General features: G+C 38.2%; 1 protein-coding gene across 2 annotated transcripts in view; it reads right to left on the reverse strand.

Moving 5' to 3' along the window:
• khdrbs2 (KH domain containing, RNA binding, signal transduction associated 2) overlaps window positions 1-18,447 on the reverse strand; it is a 99,911-nt gene that overhangs the window by 34,597 nt on the left and 46,867 nt on the right. For both annotated transcript variants that reach the window (XM_036547336.1, XM_036547335.1), the window contains exons 3-4: window positions 14,815-14,931; window positions 4,631-4,777 (exon numbers count right to left, since the gene is read on the reverse strand). In XM_036547336.1, the coding sequence (XP_036403229.1) occupies window positions 4,631-4,777; window positions 14,815-14,931 (264 nt within the window). The remainder of the gene's footprint in view (window positions 1-4,630; window positions 4,778-14,814; window positions 14,932-18,447) is intronic.

Raw genomic sequence — 18,447 nt, forward strand, 5'->3', positions numbered from 1 at the left:
GAAATTCCTTCAGTTAATGAGCTTCAACAGAATTATCTTCTGCAGACATCCTCCAACTTGGATGAAAATGAATTAAAAGAAATTTGACAATATATCTATACACATGTATGATTCAAAGATGATTATTTGTTACAGTACACTATTTTTTTCTGCAAGGAAAATCCATCACTCACTATTTGAAGGTCATCCTTCACACAGTGTACCTTACTGCTGTGAATTACTGCTCTATTGCAGGTAACATCAAGAAATGTTTTCTTGATTTTGAAGTTGAATTTTACTGCATTTGTGTCCAATTTGTGTACTGACTTATACTATACTTATACTCTCCTTATACTGCACTGATTATACTCCAAACTGATTATACTGACATCCTCCAGGGCTTGTTGCCAACGCACCCCTGAGCAACATTTCACACATCTCTGCATTGTCTGTGGTTCTAAATAGTCAGGCTGTCACTTGTGCTTTCTTAGTAGTAGGGCTAAGTAGTTTATGAGCTTAGATGATTTGGGAGTTGCAATCAGATAAGTGGCTTGAAAAAAGGCTGTATTGACCTGTTGGTGTCGGAGGGCTGAAGTGCATTCAAGAAAACTCAGGTAGAGAGAAAAGGATTCTACATATAAGAAATATGATTAGCAAGTGCTTGATTTATTCATTCATTATGCTAATGGCTATTTAACTTTTTACATACACAAAATTTAACCGCATGCCCACATTGCGCTGGGCTTGGCATTTTTGTTTTATTGTTTTTCTTGATTTTTCGTGCTCTCGCATAAGTGGATTTTGCTTGCCCATATCCTGTTAAATCAGCAGCAGAGCACAAACGCCACTGAAGAATACATTGCTGTGGTAATTGCCTGTGCTGCTAATTATTTTGTGTTTATCAAGCCGTTAGCCCCATGTTGATTTTTTTCCATGGTCACTGTAGAGATTAATGCTCAGAATTGGAAAATTTGCATTTAAATAGTATATTGTGTTTACTCTTAAACACACAAACAAATATTTAATCTTTCCTATGATGGATTACTTTTTGATTAATTTCAATTCATTTAACTTTTTATGTGATTTCAGAGTGCAGGTTAAGCCTGTTTATTCCTATTCAAACCTGTTTTTCACCTTCATTCTGATTTACTGTAATTTTGTTTGTTCTGTACTTGTGGCGGTCGTGTTGCTGCTGCAATATTTATTTAAATACAATTCAATAATACAATAATGATAATAGTAGTAGTAATGACCACTGAATGCTAAAATGGAGTGATTATGAGCTGATACAAAAGCATCAGTTTTTTTTTTTTTTTTCCTGAAATACAGATATGTTCTTCATGTACCCCTCTGACTGCAGACTCCGTCCATATCGGCAGAGAAGGGAGGTCTGAAGCACCCGCACAGACAACTCCGCCTTGCAGCTGCAGTGACTGATGAGTAAGATGCAGTAACATCTGCTGGTAATGTTCCATGTCGTTTGGATGACTTCTCTCCCTGGGCCCACTGGCAGAACACAACATGACAGCATCTCACATGCATGAACGGGTTTTCTGTCGTTGGTTGTGCCGTACAGTCAATCTCTGGGCGAACAAGGAGGGACCAGTCTGAGACTTGCGCCTTGGCTGACCTGTAGTATTACTGCAATCACATTTGTTGTGACAATGAGAGAACATCAGGCACTGGCCGGGCCCACTGCCACTCTGCTGGTTGTGGCTGCGTTAGTATGTGCCATACTGACAATAGGGGACTTTTATTTAGAGGTGGCATCATTAGCATCTAAACTGTGATCTTTGTCAGGTCAGGTTGCTTTTGAGGCAAGACCAATAAGCCTGCTGTCTAAGTGACATTCACTCTGCCAATCATCACAGCCTGCATATCTACTGCATGAATACACTGTGGTTGGGCACAGTTTTGAGGTCTCATTTAAGAACAAAACACACTGCTGGAACAAAGAACTTTCAGTTGTTATTATGAGGTTGGTCAAAACTGGACCAAGGTCAAATGCACTCTTGTCTGAAGAATGTTATTTCTAGTTGAATTGCAATTTGCAGTTAGGTGGACATGTGTTTTCATTAATGGACCTTCACTCCCCATTCATGTGAACAAAGAGAACATGTTCTGCAATGCTTTGTGTATTGTGTACTGGGTAAGATTTCAAACAATGGGGAATGATCCGAAAGCCTATTATTCTTGCTTTTGTCACTGTTTTCACTGGCATTGCTGCCAATGGTGCTTGGCAACCTGTTGAAGCTGCTGTAATTATTACTATTCAAGGGTCAAGGTTGTTGCAATGTTTGGCATTATTCCAACTTTTTTTTTGGAAAAAGAAAGCCGTTTTATTTATACATATTTGCATACTTATTTATATGCTTGCTTGACTCATTAGGTGTGCAGAACTTCAAAAACCAATGGCATCATTACAATTCCTACATGTTGAGAAACTTGAAATGGATCTTGTATTGTTGGAGACATTGATATTAAGATGCAGGTTCAATTAATGAGTGTTTCTCACTAAGCAATACCGCAACTGGTACATTCCCATCATAACCATTCGAATGTATACCTGCTTGTTTAATTGGACCATAAGGTACTACAAATGAACTATACCTAGTGGTGGTGGACTAAGGCTTTACAAGCCTCATAGTGGGTAATGTGCCAACCAATTGTGCCAACCATATGCTGTTAATTAATGACTTGCATTATCTAATCAAAAGATCATAATCTCCATGACAATATGATTGGTGAGTCATTAACAACACATGGTAGCTCCACTGATTTTGGGTTTGTGAAACCTCACTTTCTCTTCTCTAGTTAGAACAAAGCATGGTGAGGCACTTTGTTTTACTGAGCACATCTGTAATGCACATTAGAAGTTGATGGATTGCACGAGTTGGCAGCCATTCTACAATGTGTGACAAAAATTAGTGAAAGGATCTTCACCAAATTGATAGACAAATCACTCTGGACATGGCTGTCTATCAAATAAAAATTATAATAAAAACAAGTCCAATATTATTACACAGGAAAAATATTCATACTATTCTATACTGTCACTACAATCCAGATGCCAGTTTATGCATACATAAAATACATAAATGCCTACTCCTCTGACAATAGACCCCCACCCCACTTGGTTACTGTTGCTATCATAACATACAGCAAATACGCACTGTAGCAAAACAATGGAGAGAATATCTATTTCCCTGAGCCAACGTCCTCAAAAAGTATAAAACAGCTTTTGGAAAAACAGCTGTTTAATTTCATCAAAAGGGTCTACAGTATGGTATGGACTGTTACATTCATGATGTGAAATTATTAAAAGAAATGAGCAGGTAAGGTGAGGATTGAGATGACTGTTATGTTGGCTACAAAGATACAAAGATCTGTTATAGTTAACAGTAGTTAAAGTTAATGTCAACTAGCAACTTCTTACTGATATTGCCAACTTGTTAAACTGCACAACTGAAGATATTTACCAAGACAAGTAAAGTATCCTTTACAACAATGTGTTACTTGGGGCACACATGTCTTTCATTATCTTGGCTAGGTTAAGGCCATTGGTGGCAGAAAGCAAAAGTAGCTAATTAACTAATGCTGGTTAGCTAAGCTGATATTAGCTGGGTATCTATTCAACATATAAATCTTATCTTGAATCTTGAATCATGTGAAACCTTGGTCTCTGGAGCCATCCAGAGTCAACAGCCCCTCCGTTTAAAATGCATGCCTCGTCACTAATGTGAGAAAGCGGAAACTGTTCTGCAGCAGCAGCTGCATGTTAGAATATCACCCTCTCAATACTGCTGACAATGCAGACCTTGGCCCAAAACAGTGCGGGCAATGAAGGGGCCCGGAGCGAGGAGGGAAAGAACAAGTGGCGCTGTGAGCAGACTCACGCCGTGCCGACACCTGAGGGATCGGCGGACTGGTTGTGAAGCTCCATTAATATTTACAGTCTCGACTCAGCATGGCTGCGCGTGCATTAATTACCACTAACTGCTCAAGGCCTCCAGACTTGCTGCCTCTGAATCTTCTCCATACTGTACTTGCTAATTGCAGAATAAATTGCAGCTCTAGTGAGACACAATGCTAAATTAAGAGACAAAACTGAAGTGGACATATTACAATGCAGTCCATATTACATATTACATATTACATATTACAATTTCCAGCTTTATAATGTGAACTGTCACCTCACGGACAACATCAGAGTCAATGTTAAGTGAAAGTGCAGGTCTGTGTTGTGTGCTGTAGTTTTTTTTAAACGCTGTAGTTCCTCTCCAGAGAACTGGGGGCACTCCTCTGACTTGGTGCATGGACTACAAAAATCAATGGGTATGAAATAGAAGCTGTGCTATCACATTTACTATAATAATATGTCCAGCTGCACTAAAGCTACAGTCACTCAGCAGATTTCCAGAAGGTGTCCAACACATTTTATACTCCCTTAACTACTCCACAACCAGCACAACCCTCTAATGCAGTTTTAATCATATGCTTAACCCTTTTAACTTTCCATTAACACAGAGGAAATGTAAGTGAGCCACAGTATTGCACTGCACCTGCGCAAAGGGAAAAACCAGTCTGCCCGCAACCATTCACAATTACCTTCCTTGGAATTAGAGTAAATGAAGTGCTTGGGTTGACTTACTGGAACTAGGAATTTCTTAATCTCCTCCAAGGCATGGCTCATACGGGAATAGGCCTCTCCAGGTGGGGCGAAGACTTCAATTAATACGTGGAGATCATTACTCAAGTGGGCATATTTTGCCTCGCCGCTTTTTCTCAGTTCCTCCTCCTGTGGACAAGAATAGGTTCAGGTGATACGTTATTAAGGGCCTTTCAGGGGCTAGAGCAGTGGAGACTTGTGATCTTGAATTTGGGGAGGCCAGAAGTGTACCTTTAACCTGCTGAATGTTCTGACTCTCTGTGTATTTTATTGTTTTGCAATAACAAGAATGTTAATTTAAGTAACTATCACTTGTTTACTGCTATTACCCTACTCACTTGATTGCTAACTGTTGCATGCAACACTACCTTTGTGTGCTTTACATGCTTTACATCTTTAAATCATTTTAATTTTAAGGTTACATTGCATAATTTGGAGTTTAGGAAAGAGATTTCAAAATCAAGCTACCTATGTCTTAGTGAGGATTAGTTAAGTAATGAAATAATTAGCATTTGATAGGTGACATTTATTTGAATTACATTGAGACGAACAAGTTTATTAATCATGCAAAACAATCAGTACAGGTTAAGAACAAATGACATTGCGAAGGCTTCCGGTTAAAGTTCTCATCTTTCCGTGTTCCAAGCTCACAAGCCCGTACTTGATTTAAATGTACATGAATGTAGGTGCAGTGGGAAAAATGAAGGGGAGGTGAAATTAATGTTACTGAGGTGTGGGCTTATAATTCTGGACAGCTCATCTGTTTCAACAAAGGCAGGGATGGATGTGTTCATACTGAAGTGTATGCCGTCAATTCCATATTGCATCAAACCACAACTGAAACATACATGCATGATAGATTTACACATTCTTTAAATATGTGTCTAGCAGTTCCCCTTTCAATGCTATGTGTGGTTAAAATATTTAGCAACATGCAGGCATAGTTCTATTAATCAAAACAGTTAGGTGAATGTGATTTGCTTGCTTGATATTTGCCCTTTGCAGTGCATCTGTGGTAACCCATTACTCTCCATAAAAAATGCCATTTCAGCTCAGAATATAAATGTGCATATAAAATGTACAAATGATGACACTGTCATCAGCTGTCATTCATATGTATTGAAAGACAAAGATAAGACAACAGACAAGATGCATGAAAATTTCGGCATCTCATTGTGCACTTTAAGAACGCCATTCCAGCAATAACCTTCAGCTGCCTCTTATCTCCTTCTGAGTAGCAATCCAGTCCATTTCAGAGCAATAGCCACCTTTTCAGAGCACCCTGATTGCTGAAGGTCGTTGCTAACTGTTCCTCAGAAAGCTGGTAATTACAGCAGCCTGCATTACCTTCTTATGTTGATTACTTTTAGCGATGCCTCACATTGAGATTGGAGGGCTTTGATGTGGGAGACTCTCACAGCTGCTTGATCACTGTCCCCCCCTCCCCCCATATCCCTCCATTCTAAATAAACACCTCTTGATTCCCTGATGGTAGGACATCACAGTGCCCTAAGACAACTTTTTTAGAGGACCTAATTTGCTTCAAGGTTAGGAGGCACTTCTGCAATCACAACAATTGAGAATGCCTGTCCTGATACGAAGAGACAGAGAGAGCGAGAGAGAGAGAGAGAGAGAGAGAGAGAGAGAGAGAGAGAGAAGACATAAAGGATAGAGGACAAGGGGGAAAGGAGGGGAGTACAGACGGAGACGATCACAATCAGTGTTACACCAAATAATTGTTTCCATTCTTGCCTGATTCAGCTACCCCACTGTTCATGTGGATGAGGGCTCTTTGCAGATGATGGCAATCAAAAGTCTGAACACATTGTGGCAAAGACAATTTTATTTTAACTGACCAGGGCACTTGTGGGATTAAGCCTTGTAACCATATTACCCATTAGCTGTCTTTTCCCAAATGGCTGGAACTAAATGGGGCAGGGCTTCAGTGGCACTTTGATGGAGCATTAGGGACAACCAGGACACAATTAGAGTGTGACTGATGGGCCAGTAGGGGGCAGTCTTCCCTGGAGAGAGAAGAAAACCAAAGCCCTGGGAAAGGGACACTGTGTTACAGGATACAACACTTTGAGATGAGGCATTCTCAGTCTCACTGTGGTCACTCCATGCGGTCCAATTCCATGGCACTTCTTGCAAAAAGATAGAGATTCCCTAGTATTCTTGCCAAATTCCTAATCCAGTCTCCAATCTCAGTCTAGTCATATATTTATATTTATCAGAATAATTGGCAAAAGAAACCCATACCTGGCAAAAATGGCTGTTGTGGTTACTGAGGTCCGAGGCCACCCCCCACCCCCCCACATAAACATCCAAATCATCAAAATCCTCCAAAATTCAAAGCAAATGCTCTTCCTTTGTGCTGGGTTAGAACCTTGTCTTGTTGCTTTATCTTTCCTGAAAAGTAATGAAATCATTACAGCCTTTATTGTGTTGTACAGGAAGGGATCTGTGTTAGGTGCTAAATGCAGTTTGCTAATATTCCGAGGGAAAAGATGAGGAAGGATAAGTATGTCAGCAAGAAATTTTGACAAGGAGCAGAAATGTAGGCTGACTGAAGCAGTGAGAAGCAGACGCTATAACAAAGGAAGGCTCTGTGCATTTTGGATTAAGAAGCTCATCCAAGTGTTTGTTTGCTTACTATTTATGAATGCAAGGCATTCAGTCTTGCCTGAAACAGAAAGCACATTGTATATTCAGAGTATGAAGCAATTTTCTGGTTGATCTTAATCTTAATGCATTTCCTGCATGTACACATGTCAGAGTGGTATCTTTGCAAGACAATAAATGTTATCCTTTGTGTTTTTGCTTATATTCTTGCATGAATATGTGTGAGTTTATGTGTATACAAGTGTGTGTGTGTGTGTGTGTGTGTGTGTGTGTGTGTGTGTGTGTGTGTGTGTGTGTGTGTTTCCTTGCATGAGGAGGTGGCTCCCCTCTAGCTCAAAACCAAACCAGCCTCCTTGAGAGAGTCAAATTTGGATGATGACGTCAGTGGGGGACAGATGTGAGAGAATAATTTTGAAGCTTACCCAATGCATCGTCTTCTGCAAGGAAGAGTGCTTAAAGCTGAAACATTTGTTCTGTATCATGTCTGAGAGCTTTAAATTTTCTTTCATGTCAATCCATAAGCAAAACTGCTCTATTGTTTTAAAGCCGGGCCTGTCTTTCAGGGTGAATTTCAAAAGGCTGTGAAGTGGTTCAATCTAAGTACAGCAGAATCCTTTTAGAAAATGACAAAATGACAGCTCTTCAGGGGGAGGTTCTCCTCTTTGTGAACCTCTTTCAGGAAATTGTAAACAAATGGCAGTGAGAGCAGAGGCGCTGAGAATGGGAATCGTCACACTGTGAGCTAAGAGGCAAAGAATTGCGTGAGCAAAACACATTAACCAATTATCATTGGGATTTCAATGGCTTGGAGATGTGCAGTATTTCACATCAACAGACAAATGGGCACCTTCAACCATGAGTGTCAACAGAAACAATACAAAACATTTGAATAAATTCTGTTTCATTAATGCTGATATTTGGTTGAGTGATTTTTTTAAAACGAATTAATGATATGTACCAATTTATCCAATTTGAAATTAAGACAGAGACCTACACTCATTTATTTATTTCTTTTACTTGAAAGAATAAAACTGTCAAATCACTGCTGAATGCCCTATTCACAGAAGTTGCTACAACTACAAGGATCTGAGATCACAGCTGCAAAACGCAGACTGATTTGAAACCTATTTTGTATACAAAGCAACACACAAAAAAGCTTGTGGCGGTAAAACATCTGAAAGACAGCTACACTCTTCAGCAAGACAATGACAAAAGGCAGATGTCGATCCTAACAGACATCCCACAGGATAACGTAATGCTGTAGTTCACAAGATAGCTGTGGGAGCTAGCATTCCTAAAGAAAATCTTTGGTGACCCAATTTTGCTCATTACAAGAAATTAAAATGCACCATATCATAACACCCTGTCTTTGAGGATTCTGTTGTATTCCCAAGTACTACCTGCTCCTAAAACAGGAAAAGTATTTTTCCCCACATGCATTTAGGATATTTAATCATCTTGGATCTTTTTTAATGCTTTTTGGCACAGTGTTTAAAGCCAGAGCTATGTGAGTGTTTTATGCATTTTTTCTTGCAGGTTAGACATGTTGGAGAAGGACAAAAGTTCTTATGAATTTACAATGCTATGTTTACCATGGCAAATTTATTTTTGCTTTGAATTTCACGATATCTCAAAGTTTAGCATTCAAGCTAATATAAACACAAAGTATCAATTTCTTTGACAAAGAATTGTGCAAACAATAAATGATCAACCCCTAGTGTGTTACATGAAGATGAGAGCAAATAAATACACAAGTCTTTCTCATAATATGAAACAAAATATTCATGTCTGAAATACTGTTGCAAGCGTGTATTATATCAAGAAGGACTGGAATAAAAAAAAAAAAGTAAAAATGCTGGTACACCAATACCAGGAAATATGAATTATGCTTTATACTATATAGATGTATTCATTTCCAACATTTATATCCAATCCTTACTGTTTGGCACAAGTGCAAAATTGTTTGAATAGTAGGTTCCATCTAGCGTCCTCCTATGAGTTGTATCTTGTGGCATAACCAGCCTTAGTGAATTGGAGTGAGGAGGTGTTAGGCATTAATGTGGAGCATTGGTCTCATGTTATAAATCCCAGGGGGACACTACTGCTGTAATCTTGTGCAATGTGGTTCAACTGAACTGCTTCAGTAAATATCCAGCTATATAAGTGGAGCTATATAAATCACCATAGATGAGAGCATTTGATAAGTGAAAAATGGTTATACATATTCTAATTTTAATCCTGATCTATCAGCCCTGGTTTAAAATATATTGTATATTTTCACTCTTATTTTCTTCTCTTATGAATGGTAATCATAATTGCTGTAGTTATTTTGAGCTTTGCATTAAAATGTTATACTGTTAAGGACTGGATGTCTGCATATCAGAATTGAAGCCCGTGGAACTTTGCTGGATGCTTTGATGCCTTCTGTGAAACTGCACCATCTCAGCACCCCATCAACACACCCTGCCATCCACATGTTGTTATTTGACAGCACATTTTTCCGTTAAAACACAATTTCCTATGTAGAAGCTGAAATCCCTAAGTATAGGGCTTTTTCTTGTATTATGGTTCCTGCCAAACTCTGCTGCCCTGCCAACACTCATTTCTCCGTTTCCTAGCGCACTTTGCCATAAACTATATCGCCTACGTGAACGTCTAGTCTCTCATCTCCCCCTACAGATCAGCTTGTGTTCTGCACTCTTCCACCGCTGTCTGTCTGTCTGTCTGTCTGTCTGTCATTCTCTATGTCTGTCCACCACCATTGCAGCCCCACAGTAAAGATTTACTCATTTTCGCACACCTCTGGTATTGAAATATATCCTTCAGATAAATAATACAATGCAATTTTTGCATGTGGACTGAGTGATGTTATTTTATGATTTGTGGAGTAAGTCTAAATATTGTGAACACATGTAGTATTAATGCAATTCAAAATGAGAGCTAACGAATGAAAAAAATTTGAAATTTTACTTGATTTTCTCCTGATGATTTACTTTGATCCATTTGTGTCATTTCTAAATGACATTCATCACCAAAAGAAGCTGGAATGCAAAATAGCAATAAATGTTGTAAAGGGGAAAAATATATTTTATGAAGTTAAATTTTTTTAGGTTACCAGTCAATCATGAAGGGCACTTGTGTGTAACTGTCAAATATCTGCCACACATATTTAATAAGTGGAAAATTAGTCAAATACTTGGAAAGTTACATTTACAACAATGCTTTCACAAGACTTTGAACATAAATTATGCAGCTTGTTTGGAATGAAAAACTGCTTTCAATGCAGAAAGTTCTTTCAAACCAAACAGGGCACAGCACTGTCCTGTGGCTCCTAGTCAATATTATCAGCATAAACCATAAATAGCCATTTTCCTCAATTGCCTTTGGGCTCTTTCTGAAGAAAAAAAATCTGAAAAGTTTGCTTTTACTCTGGTTTATACACTTTTGAGCAGAGGTGATTCAGCTGAGTATGGATGGATCAAAATATTAAACAAATTATACAAAAGCCTGGACACAGACATTGAATCTGAACATAAACAGGATTTTTAGCAGGAACCTTCTATGACCTTAACATTTATGAACCATTTTTTTTTCTTGAAATTAAGTTATTTTTCATACCACAGTGCAGATTTATGACTGGCTAATTTTCCCTTAGTGCTATGGAACAGTGGAACAGGGTGGGCTTACTGCTGAATTCCAGAAACTGCTCTATTTTCTTTCAAACCCACACATGAAAATGATAGCTTATTCTTATTATACATTCCTCAGACATAGAACAGTATTCTCGGTAGAAATCAATTTGAATTTATTACAGGACTTTAACAAGAGCCACTCGGGCTGCCTTGGATCCCAACACTCATTACCTATGCAAATGTATGCACGTCCAGATATTCACCTTGAGCTGATACACACATGTTGTACATATGAAGTCCTCATCATTAAACGATCTGGAGTTATACCACTTCATAATTTCTTGCTCCCAAATGATGTATGCAAATATATGCAAACACCATCTAAATAATATAATCAAATAGTCGTTGCACCTGTCTCTGAAGTTATTTTTTTGTGAGTTAGACAAATATGGGAGCAAACAAGAATGTATTCATACACAAGGGCTGAAAAAAATACAAAATCTCTGTGGTCATTTTTCACAACTGAATGTTATGTAAATTGTAATTGTTTGTAACAGAGAGGCAAGGTGCGAGATGTCCTCTGGTTGAATAAATCAAACAGACTGACACCACAGCACAACTGGCATTTTGCACCCTGACACCTCATGAGGGTCACCTCCCTCCTTCCCTGCAGATGGGAGGGAGCACAGGATACAATCAGTGAAGATGAAAACTAGTTGTACTGCTATCATCAATATAATCAAAAGTCTGGTATCACTGGTGAGGCTGAAAAAAGAAGGAAAATTATGCTGCAAGGGCATTTGTCCTCATCCATTTTCAGAGTGCTTGAATTTGTGCGGCACAATGTGGTTGGAACACGTTACTGTACATCTAAGAAGAGTCACACCATCACCTGAAGGTATGGTCACCACAGAAGGTCCACAACACAAATGTGTGACAACTGCTTTTACTACTGGCAAATACAATGTTTAGATATGCCTCTCTGCTGAAATTTCCTGTTTTCATGTGTTATATGACTGGTAGAATGTAGTTGAACCACAAGGTACAAGAGGCACTTTAAATCAAGACAAGACAACATGACTTTCATCTCCTAACATATACAGATTGATTGTGTAAATATCGCAAATACTAAACACTGGACCTAAGTCAAACAATATTCAGTTTGATCATTATTTCCATCTTTTTTCAATCTCTCAGCGCAGGGAAAAATTACTGCTCAACAAATAAGCTCTCTGAGGTATTTCCTATGGATAATGAGTGATTCTACAAAATCTAGTAGATACAGGTGTCATATGTTTCAATCCTTATTAGTTTGACTAGGGAGAAAGGAGAAATTATGGATAGGCACTTTCTTGACTTTGTTGCCATTGTACATACAGAAGGTGTTCGGCAAGAGTAAGAGTATTAGTAAGAATAGTAAGATCTATTCCCAGGTACAACCATTCATCTTATCATAAACCAACAGGTCTAAAAACTCCCTAGCCAAAGAAGATGATACTAAGGTAATGTTATATAATAACACAGTTGCATTAGAATTACATCTTGTGAGTGGCTACAATTTGAAACTATACACACTTCTGAACAACATTGATTAGACTATTTCACCAATAACCTGACCATTGCTGAATACATATTGTCAGAAGTGGATCTAGTTACAGTACTTCAGAACATTGTAAATCAGTGTTACAGCTGCTTAAATTTTCTTTCTGTTGAATTCAAATTGCATCCCATCTTCCTTATAGCAGTACCATACAAAGTTATTCTCTGCAAGTTCTGAAAGAGTTTTTCTGTTTTTACATGGCATGTGTTTGCTTCAGTGACAAATTGTGGGCACAGTTTCTGTTATTGCATATTATTTTCTATGTCCTATACACAATAGACCAAAATTGCTTTTCCTAAATCAATGTGGTATTTTCCTCTCCACAGTGTTTCAGTATAATTGACCGTACATACCATTTAAGCCTAGATGTGCATAGAGTGTTCTCTCTAGTTCAATACAAACTGTTTGGGTATTTGCATGTCACCTGACCTTTAAACATTTCAGTATCTAACATATGGCATCTTAATTTTGGATCATTTGTAATTACTGTAAACTGCAACTTTCCTGTCTATACCTTAATTTAAGACGTACTGTGTAATGGTGTTTCACAGTTACTGTTAAAACAATGCCTTTTTTAATCCTATTGAATGTGTAAAGTGCTTGCTGCAGTTTAACATTAGTGAAGCTCCATTAACTGATGCAATAAGGGATACTGTTCGTAACCTTTTTAACTGCCAATTCAGTCCTCTATTTCATAGAGCAAATACCTGAGCTGCACTGGATGTTTTTATTATACAAACATCATAGCTGATTTATAAAAATGGCAGAGACTGGGAACAAATGCTTAATGCTCCGTTGAATTCCCTTGGCTGTCATAGAACGAATGTAATTTCTTTTATGACTTTTTTCCCTCTTGTTAGGCAGAGTACATCATTTTCATCACCCTAACAATGTCAACTGAGAGAGAATTGTCTCCTCTCAGTGAACTATAGTAAATGCTGTACTGAATTCCAGATGCTTTGTATTTGAGCGGCACATTATTTTGACTCCATTGGAATTAGTTGTGAGGGACAGACGAAACAATGCATTTACTTGTTTGTAATGAGAGAGTTATCAACTTTAGGTTTGCCTTGTCAGAGAAGGAGAGAGAGAGAGAGATTCTCTGCGTCAAACAGCCACTTCTACACCAGAGGGAATATGCTACTGTCCGCTTACCTCTCATTTCCTCTGTCATGTCACCTCTAATTTATTGTTTGAGTACATAAAACAACTAATATCTACATTATAGAGAAAGGTAATGTCATTAAAAGGTGGACATCCCATGTCTAAGAAAACACATTCTCTTCAGTGCACTATCAAGATGGCAGTGTTTATTGTCTTGCCTCTTAATTTCTGAGCATAAACTGGAATAATTACGATACAAAATGCAGTTGTTCAGCCGTTTAGAAATTAACACATACACAATTCCAAACATCACTGACAACAACAATGTAATGATATTTGTGGATATCAGTCTCTGACTGTACTGTGAAAAGACTCCATGTGTTCAGGAGGTCAGTGTCAGCAATTGCCTGTGATGGCAATGGATTTTGCAATGAAGGCGTAACAAATAGCCACAAACCCATTAGTATCAACGGGGCCCCTTCAACAGAGTTGACTTCCTCTTTCATCTCACTACTTCTTACAGCTCCAGTCATCCACTCCAGTTGTGCTTTAAAGGGGCCCATGCTAACAATAGCTCTGTAATTCTATATCCGTGTATTGTGGTGCTGCCAGTAATGACCCTGGCTACTGCAGGGCCACCTCGCTCTTTGACTGTGTTCTGTCGGCCGACACTGATCCCGGAGTCTGCCTCAGATAAAGAGGGTCCCTAGACACTACAAGTCAGGAGAATGAATAGCTTGATCCAGGGACATACTATATGAGGCCCTATTAAAGTCAACATGGCAGTCTGAGTGTAAAAAGGCAATGCAGAAGGCATCGAGTGATACAGTGACACAGAATGCTTTTTTTTTTTTTTTTACTTTTTTTGACTTTGAGGCTTAATGAATACAAGCTCTCTATACACTATAAAGGATACTTTTTTCCCCTTTCTGGAGAGTCTTGCAGTGTTAAGTAATTAAAAAAATTATATGTTTGATAAAACATAGTACACTATTAAAATGGACGAGGAAGGATAACACAAAGGAATATTTTGATTGTTTTAGACTGTAATTGGACAATAAAAAATATGGCAATAATGTAGAATCAGATTTAGTGCTTGCAGATGTGTAACTTCCATCATGAGATTATGACATGGTCTCTTTTGTTCTTTTTTCCATTTGGAATAAACAGGCTACACAAAAGGTGGAGAAGCAGTAACACCATACCTTGCCTTTATCCCGCATTGAGCCCTTTCCAAGGATGGACATCTTCGCTCCCGTTTCCTCTTGTAATCTCTTCATCGAATTGCCCCGCGGTCCCAGCAGTTTCCCCACAAAATTAAACTAGGGAAGAGAGGAGAGGCAGCATTGTGAGGAGTGTACTGAGAATTTCCCTCTCTAAATGACAAAAGATCAAATCTTTCCTCAGTTATCATAAGCCTGAAACAAATGGCGTTCTACAGCGTTACTATTGTGAGCACCCGAATGGACAGCATTCATATGCAAATACTAAACAAAATCTCAAAGCAGATCATAATTTTGTTTTGACATTTAATGGGTAATTTCCAGGAATGAATTAATTAATGAAATTTAATTAAAATATCTTGTCCTCATCTGTAAATCTCTTCATAGTGAGTAAACTATTACATGCAAAGTATCTGTTACAATCTGGACTGGTGTTACTAGTATCTACATTGTATCTTCAATTGTATGAAGCCTTATTGTATCTTCAATTGTATGAAGGCTTATTACGCTTAACATGACATTATTTTTTTGCTTAGCTGAAGTTCTTCTCCATAGTGGCTTACATACTCTGCAACATAAATAGGCTTTTCCTGGAGTCATTTCTCAAGGTTACAACAGTGGTGAGCCATCCAGAATTCAACCCACAACCTTCATGTCCAGAGTCCAGAGCTTCAGCTAATATATCAAACAGTGCATTCCCTAGCTTTGCGTTTAAATTGAATCCAACCCCAGGTCTCAGTTTTGGGCCCATAACTTTGTCAGACTGCGACCTGGTCAGGCATATGTTGTACCTCTGCTGGGAGCCAGGAAGTCATCACTGTTGAGTTGGAGAGGAAATTCAACATGTGCTGAGGCTAATACAGTTCTCAGGGGCGATCCAGAGGTCGGATTCCGGATAATGGTGGAAAATAATGAGTTTCTTCCCAATGGGAAATCAGGCAGTACTATCCAGATGAAGAGCTATCAAATACTTGCCTTGGGGCTGCAAGTAACATTTCAGGACCACTACAGAGTTGCACCACATTGGAAAAAGATATGCCCATCTTTTATCTGATTTTTTGTCATAATTTTTAATACTGCAGTTATCAAATCATACCCTAGACCACCATGCTAAGTTTGACACCACATGGGTAGTCCTACTGAATGCACTGACAAGTCTGTATTGTACAGAAAAGCCTCAAACAAAGTCATATCACACACTCCATTACAAACACAAACAGTCCCATCTCAACAAAACTTACGGGTATTTTCCCCTATCTCAGTATTCAATTTATCTTGGAAACAAAGGCATTTTTTCACTGACAGCCAAAGGAGTGCTTTCTTTTTTCAATTCTTGTATCTTCCTCTTGCACAGTTTGTAACATTCCATTACATGTCAGAACATGAAAAATAAAGATGCTCTGTGAATCCTTGAGCATGATGGCACACTTTATCCCTTCTGAAGGGCTTTTAACCCTGTTCGGAGCACCAGTATGTCCAACTAAAAAGTCATAAGTACCATCAGAGAGATGCCCCGTTGGCTTTTTTATTGTGTAGAATAAAAGAATCACTCGATGTTTTGTTCAAGGTTTAAACTTTGAATAGATGTCCCATTTGTCATCAACTCTCATGTGCCCCAGTAAAATCTAAGGATGCACCAAATCTAACATTCATTTTGAATTTAGCCAAATTTAGCCAAAGCTCTGTATTACAGAGAGAATGAGTTGTATTAATACTTAGCATTTGGTGAGGTGAGCCCTAATCTTCTATGCCTGATGCTGATGTGGTCTTATGTTTTATAAATGCTGCTGTAAATAAGCTGCACTGGTAGTTATTTTTGTTGTTGTTGTTGTTGTTGTTGTTGTTACCACAGTAGTATCATGGGAATAAAGGAGAATATCCAAAATTTGACAGAAACAGAAACTGATTTTGAGTAAAATGGCATACACTCCAGTATATGCAATACAGAGTTATCCTCTGTTGGAATGGAGCCAAGAAATTCATGACTGTTTCTAAAATACTGATCTGAAACACGTTATGGAGTGCAGAATTTATTTGGGCAGTGACAGGTCTACTACAGTTAGTAATAGCAGTTATTATGACTGCTAACTCTAAAAGGAAGTGCAACTCAGAATTGATCTTTATCAGGTTACACAAGTAATGTTAAGTATTCAGTTCAGTATTCATACATTTCTTTGGTGCTCCTTTCAGTATTCTGCCAGTACTTTCAAGTATGGATTTGGGACATTCTGGGTAAACAACAAAATGGTCTGCATTTATATAAGCATAATGGTGAATAATGGTCATGGTTGTCAATGTTAGTCTCAAACAGAACACAGATTAGCTGCTATGAATGAGGAAACCTGTATGACTATACAAAAAGGGTTCACAATATCAAACTGTGATGTGCTAGTAACTGACCATAACCCCATTATCAGGACCTCCGCTGGCTTACAATACTAAACTTATGTGAAATGACTTATATTATTTTGGTCCTTGATTCTGAGCTAAAAAGACAGATGAGCTGTCGCTTGGTTGGTGTTGGATTAGGTTGACATACATATGTTATGGACCATCACAGGCAAGAACACAGAAGGGATTTCTTCAGTCAAGTTTTCTTCAGTCACCAGTGACAACAACTACAATGCATTAAGAGGTTTGGGCAAAGAGTCAAGAAAGGTAGGTGGTAGCAATTCACATTTCAAATAATTTGATATTCAAATATTCTATGACTACCAAGATTGAATCTTCATATTTCATTTCCCTCCAAGCACTGTATAAAAAAATCTGTTGTTGTGGAGGCTTGTAGCCAAAAGGCATTTTACTGCACAGTTCATCCCTCCATAGATACCATTGGGAGGTGAAGTCTAATGGCTGGAGAGTTGTGTGGTAAACTATCTCCATGCTTAACTCTGCACTTATGTGGTAGACTGCTCCCATAAAAATGCTGATTCTCTGTTTAATGCCCTGTAGATTTCTTTCATACATGCTACAGTTGCCTTGTTTGCTAAATACATAATTACTTTCTTTACATATCTGTTGATACAGAATGTACAGTGTAAATACCCTCTGTTTTTTGTTGGTTTGTTTGGTTGATGTCGTTTGTTTCATTTTCTGGGTTCATGGGAAAATTATGACTCAACAGTATGTAACTTAAGAGATGAACAGTACTATGCTGTGTACTATGCAGCAACAGCTCTGTATGCTGGGTAACTACTTATCCACTGCAATGCATTAAGAGGTTTGGGCAAAGAGTCAAGAAAGGTAGGTGGTAGCAATTCACATTTCAAATAATTTGATATTCAAATATTCTATGACTACCAAGATTGAATCTTCATATTTCATTTCCCTCCAAGCACTGTATAAAAAATCTAGTTCTTTCTGTGTAAATGTAGACTCACTGCAAAGACATCCACATTCACTCATATTTTTTCACGAAGGAATTAAAAATATTTTATGATGGGTTTGTAGGTTCTTGGAACTTATGTTGTTGAAAAGTATAAACCTTTGTTGTTAACTTACATGCATTCAAATTTTGACCCAAGTAATCAATTCGGCATCTCAGGTTGCATGTTCCAGTAATCAAAGATTTTTATCTCAAATCTAGTTTCTGGATGTTGAGGTAAGTGCAACTTC

The sequence above is a fragment of the Megalops cyprinoides genome, chromosome 15, assembly GCF_013368585.1.
Source record: "Megalops cyprinoides isolate fMegCyp1 chromosome 15, fMegCyp1.pri, whole genome shotgun sequence".
Taxonomy (NCBI): Eukaryota; Metazoa; Chordata; class Actinopteri; order Elopiformes; family Megalopidae; genus Megalops; species Megalops cyprinoides.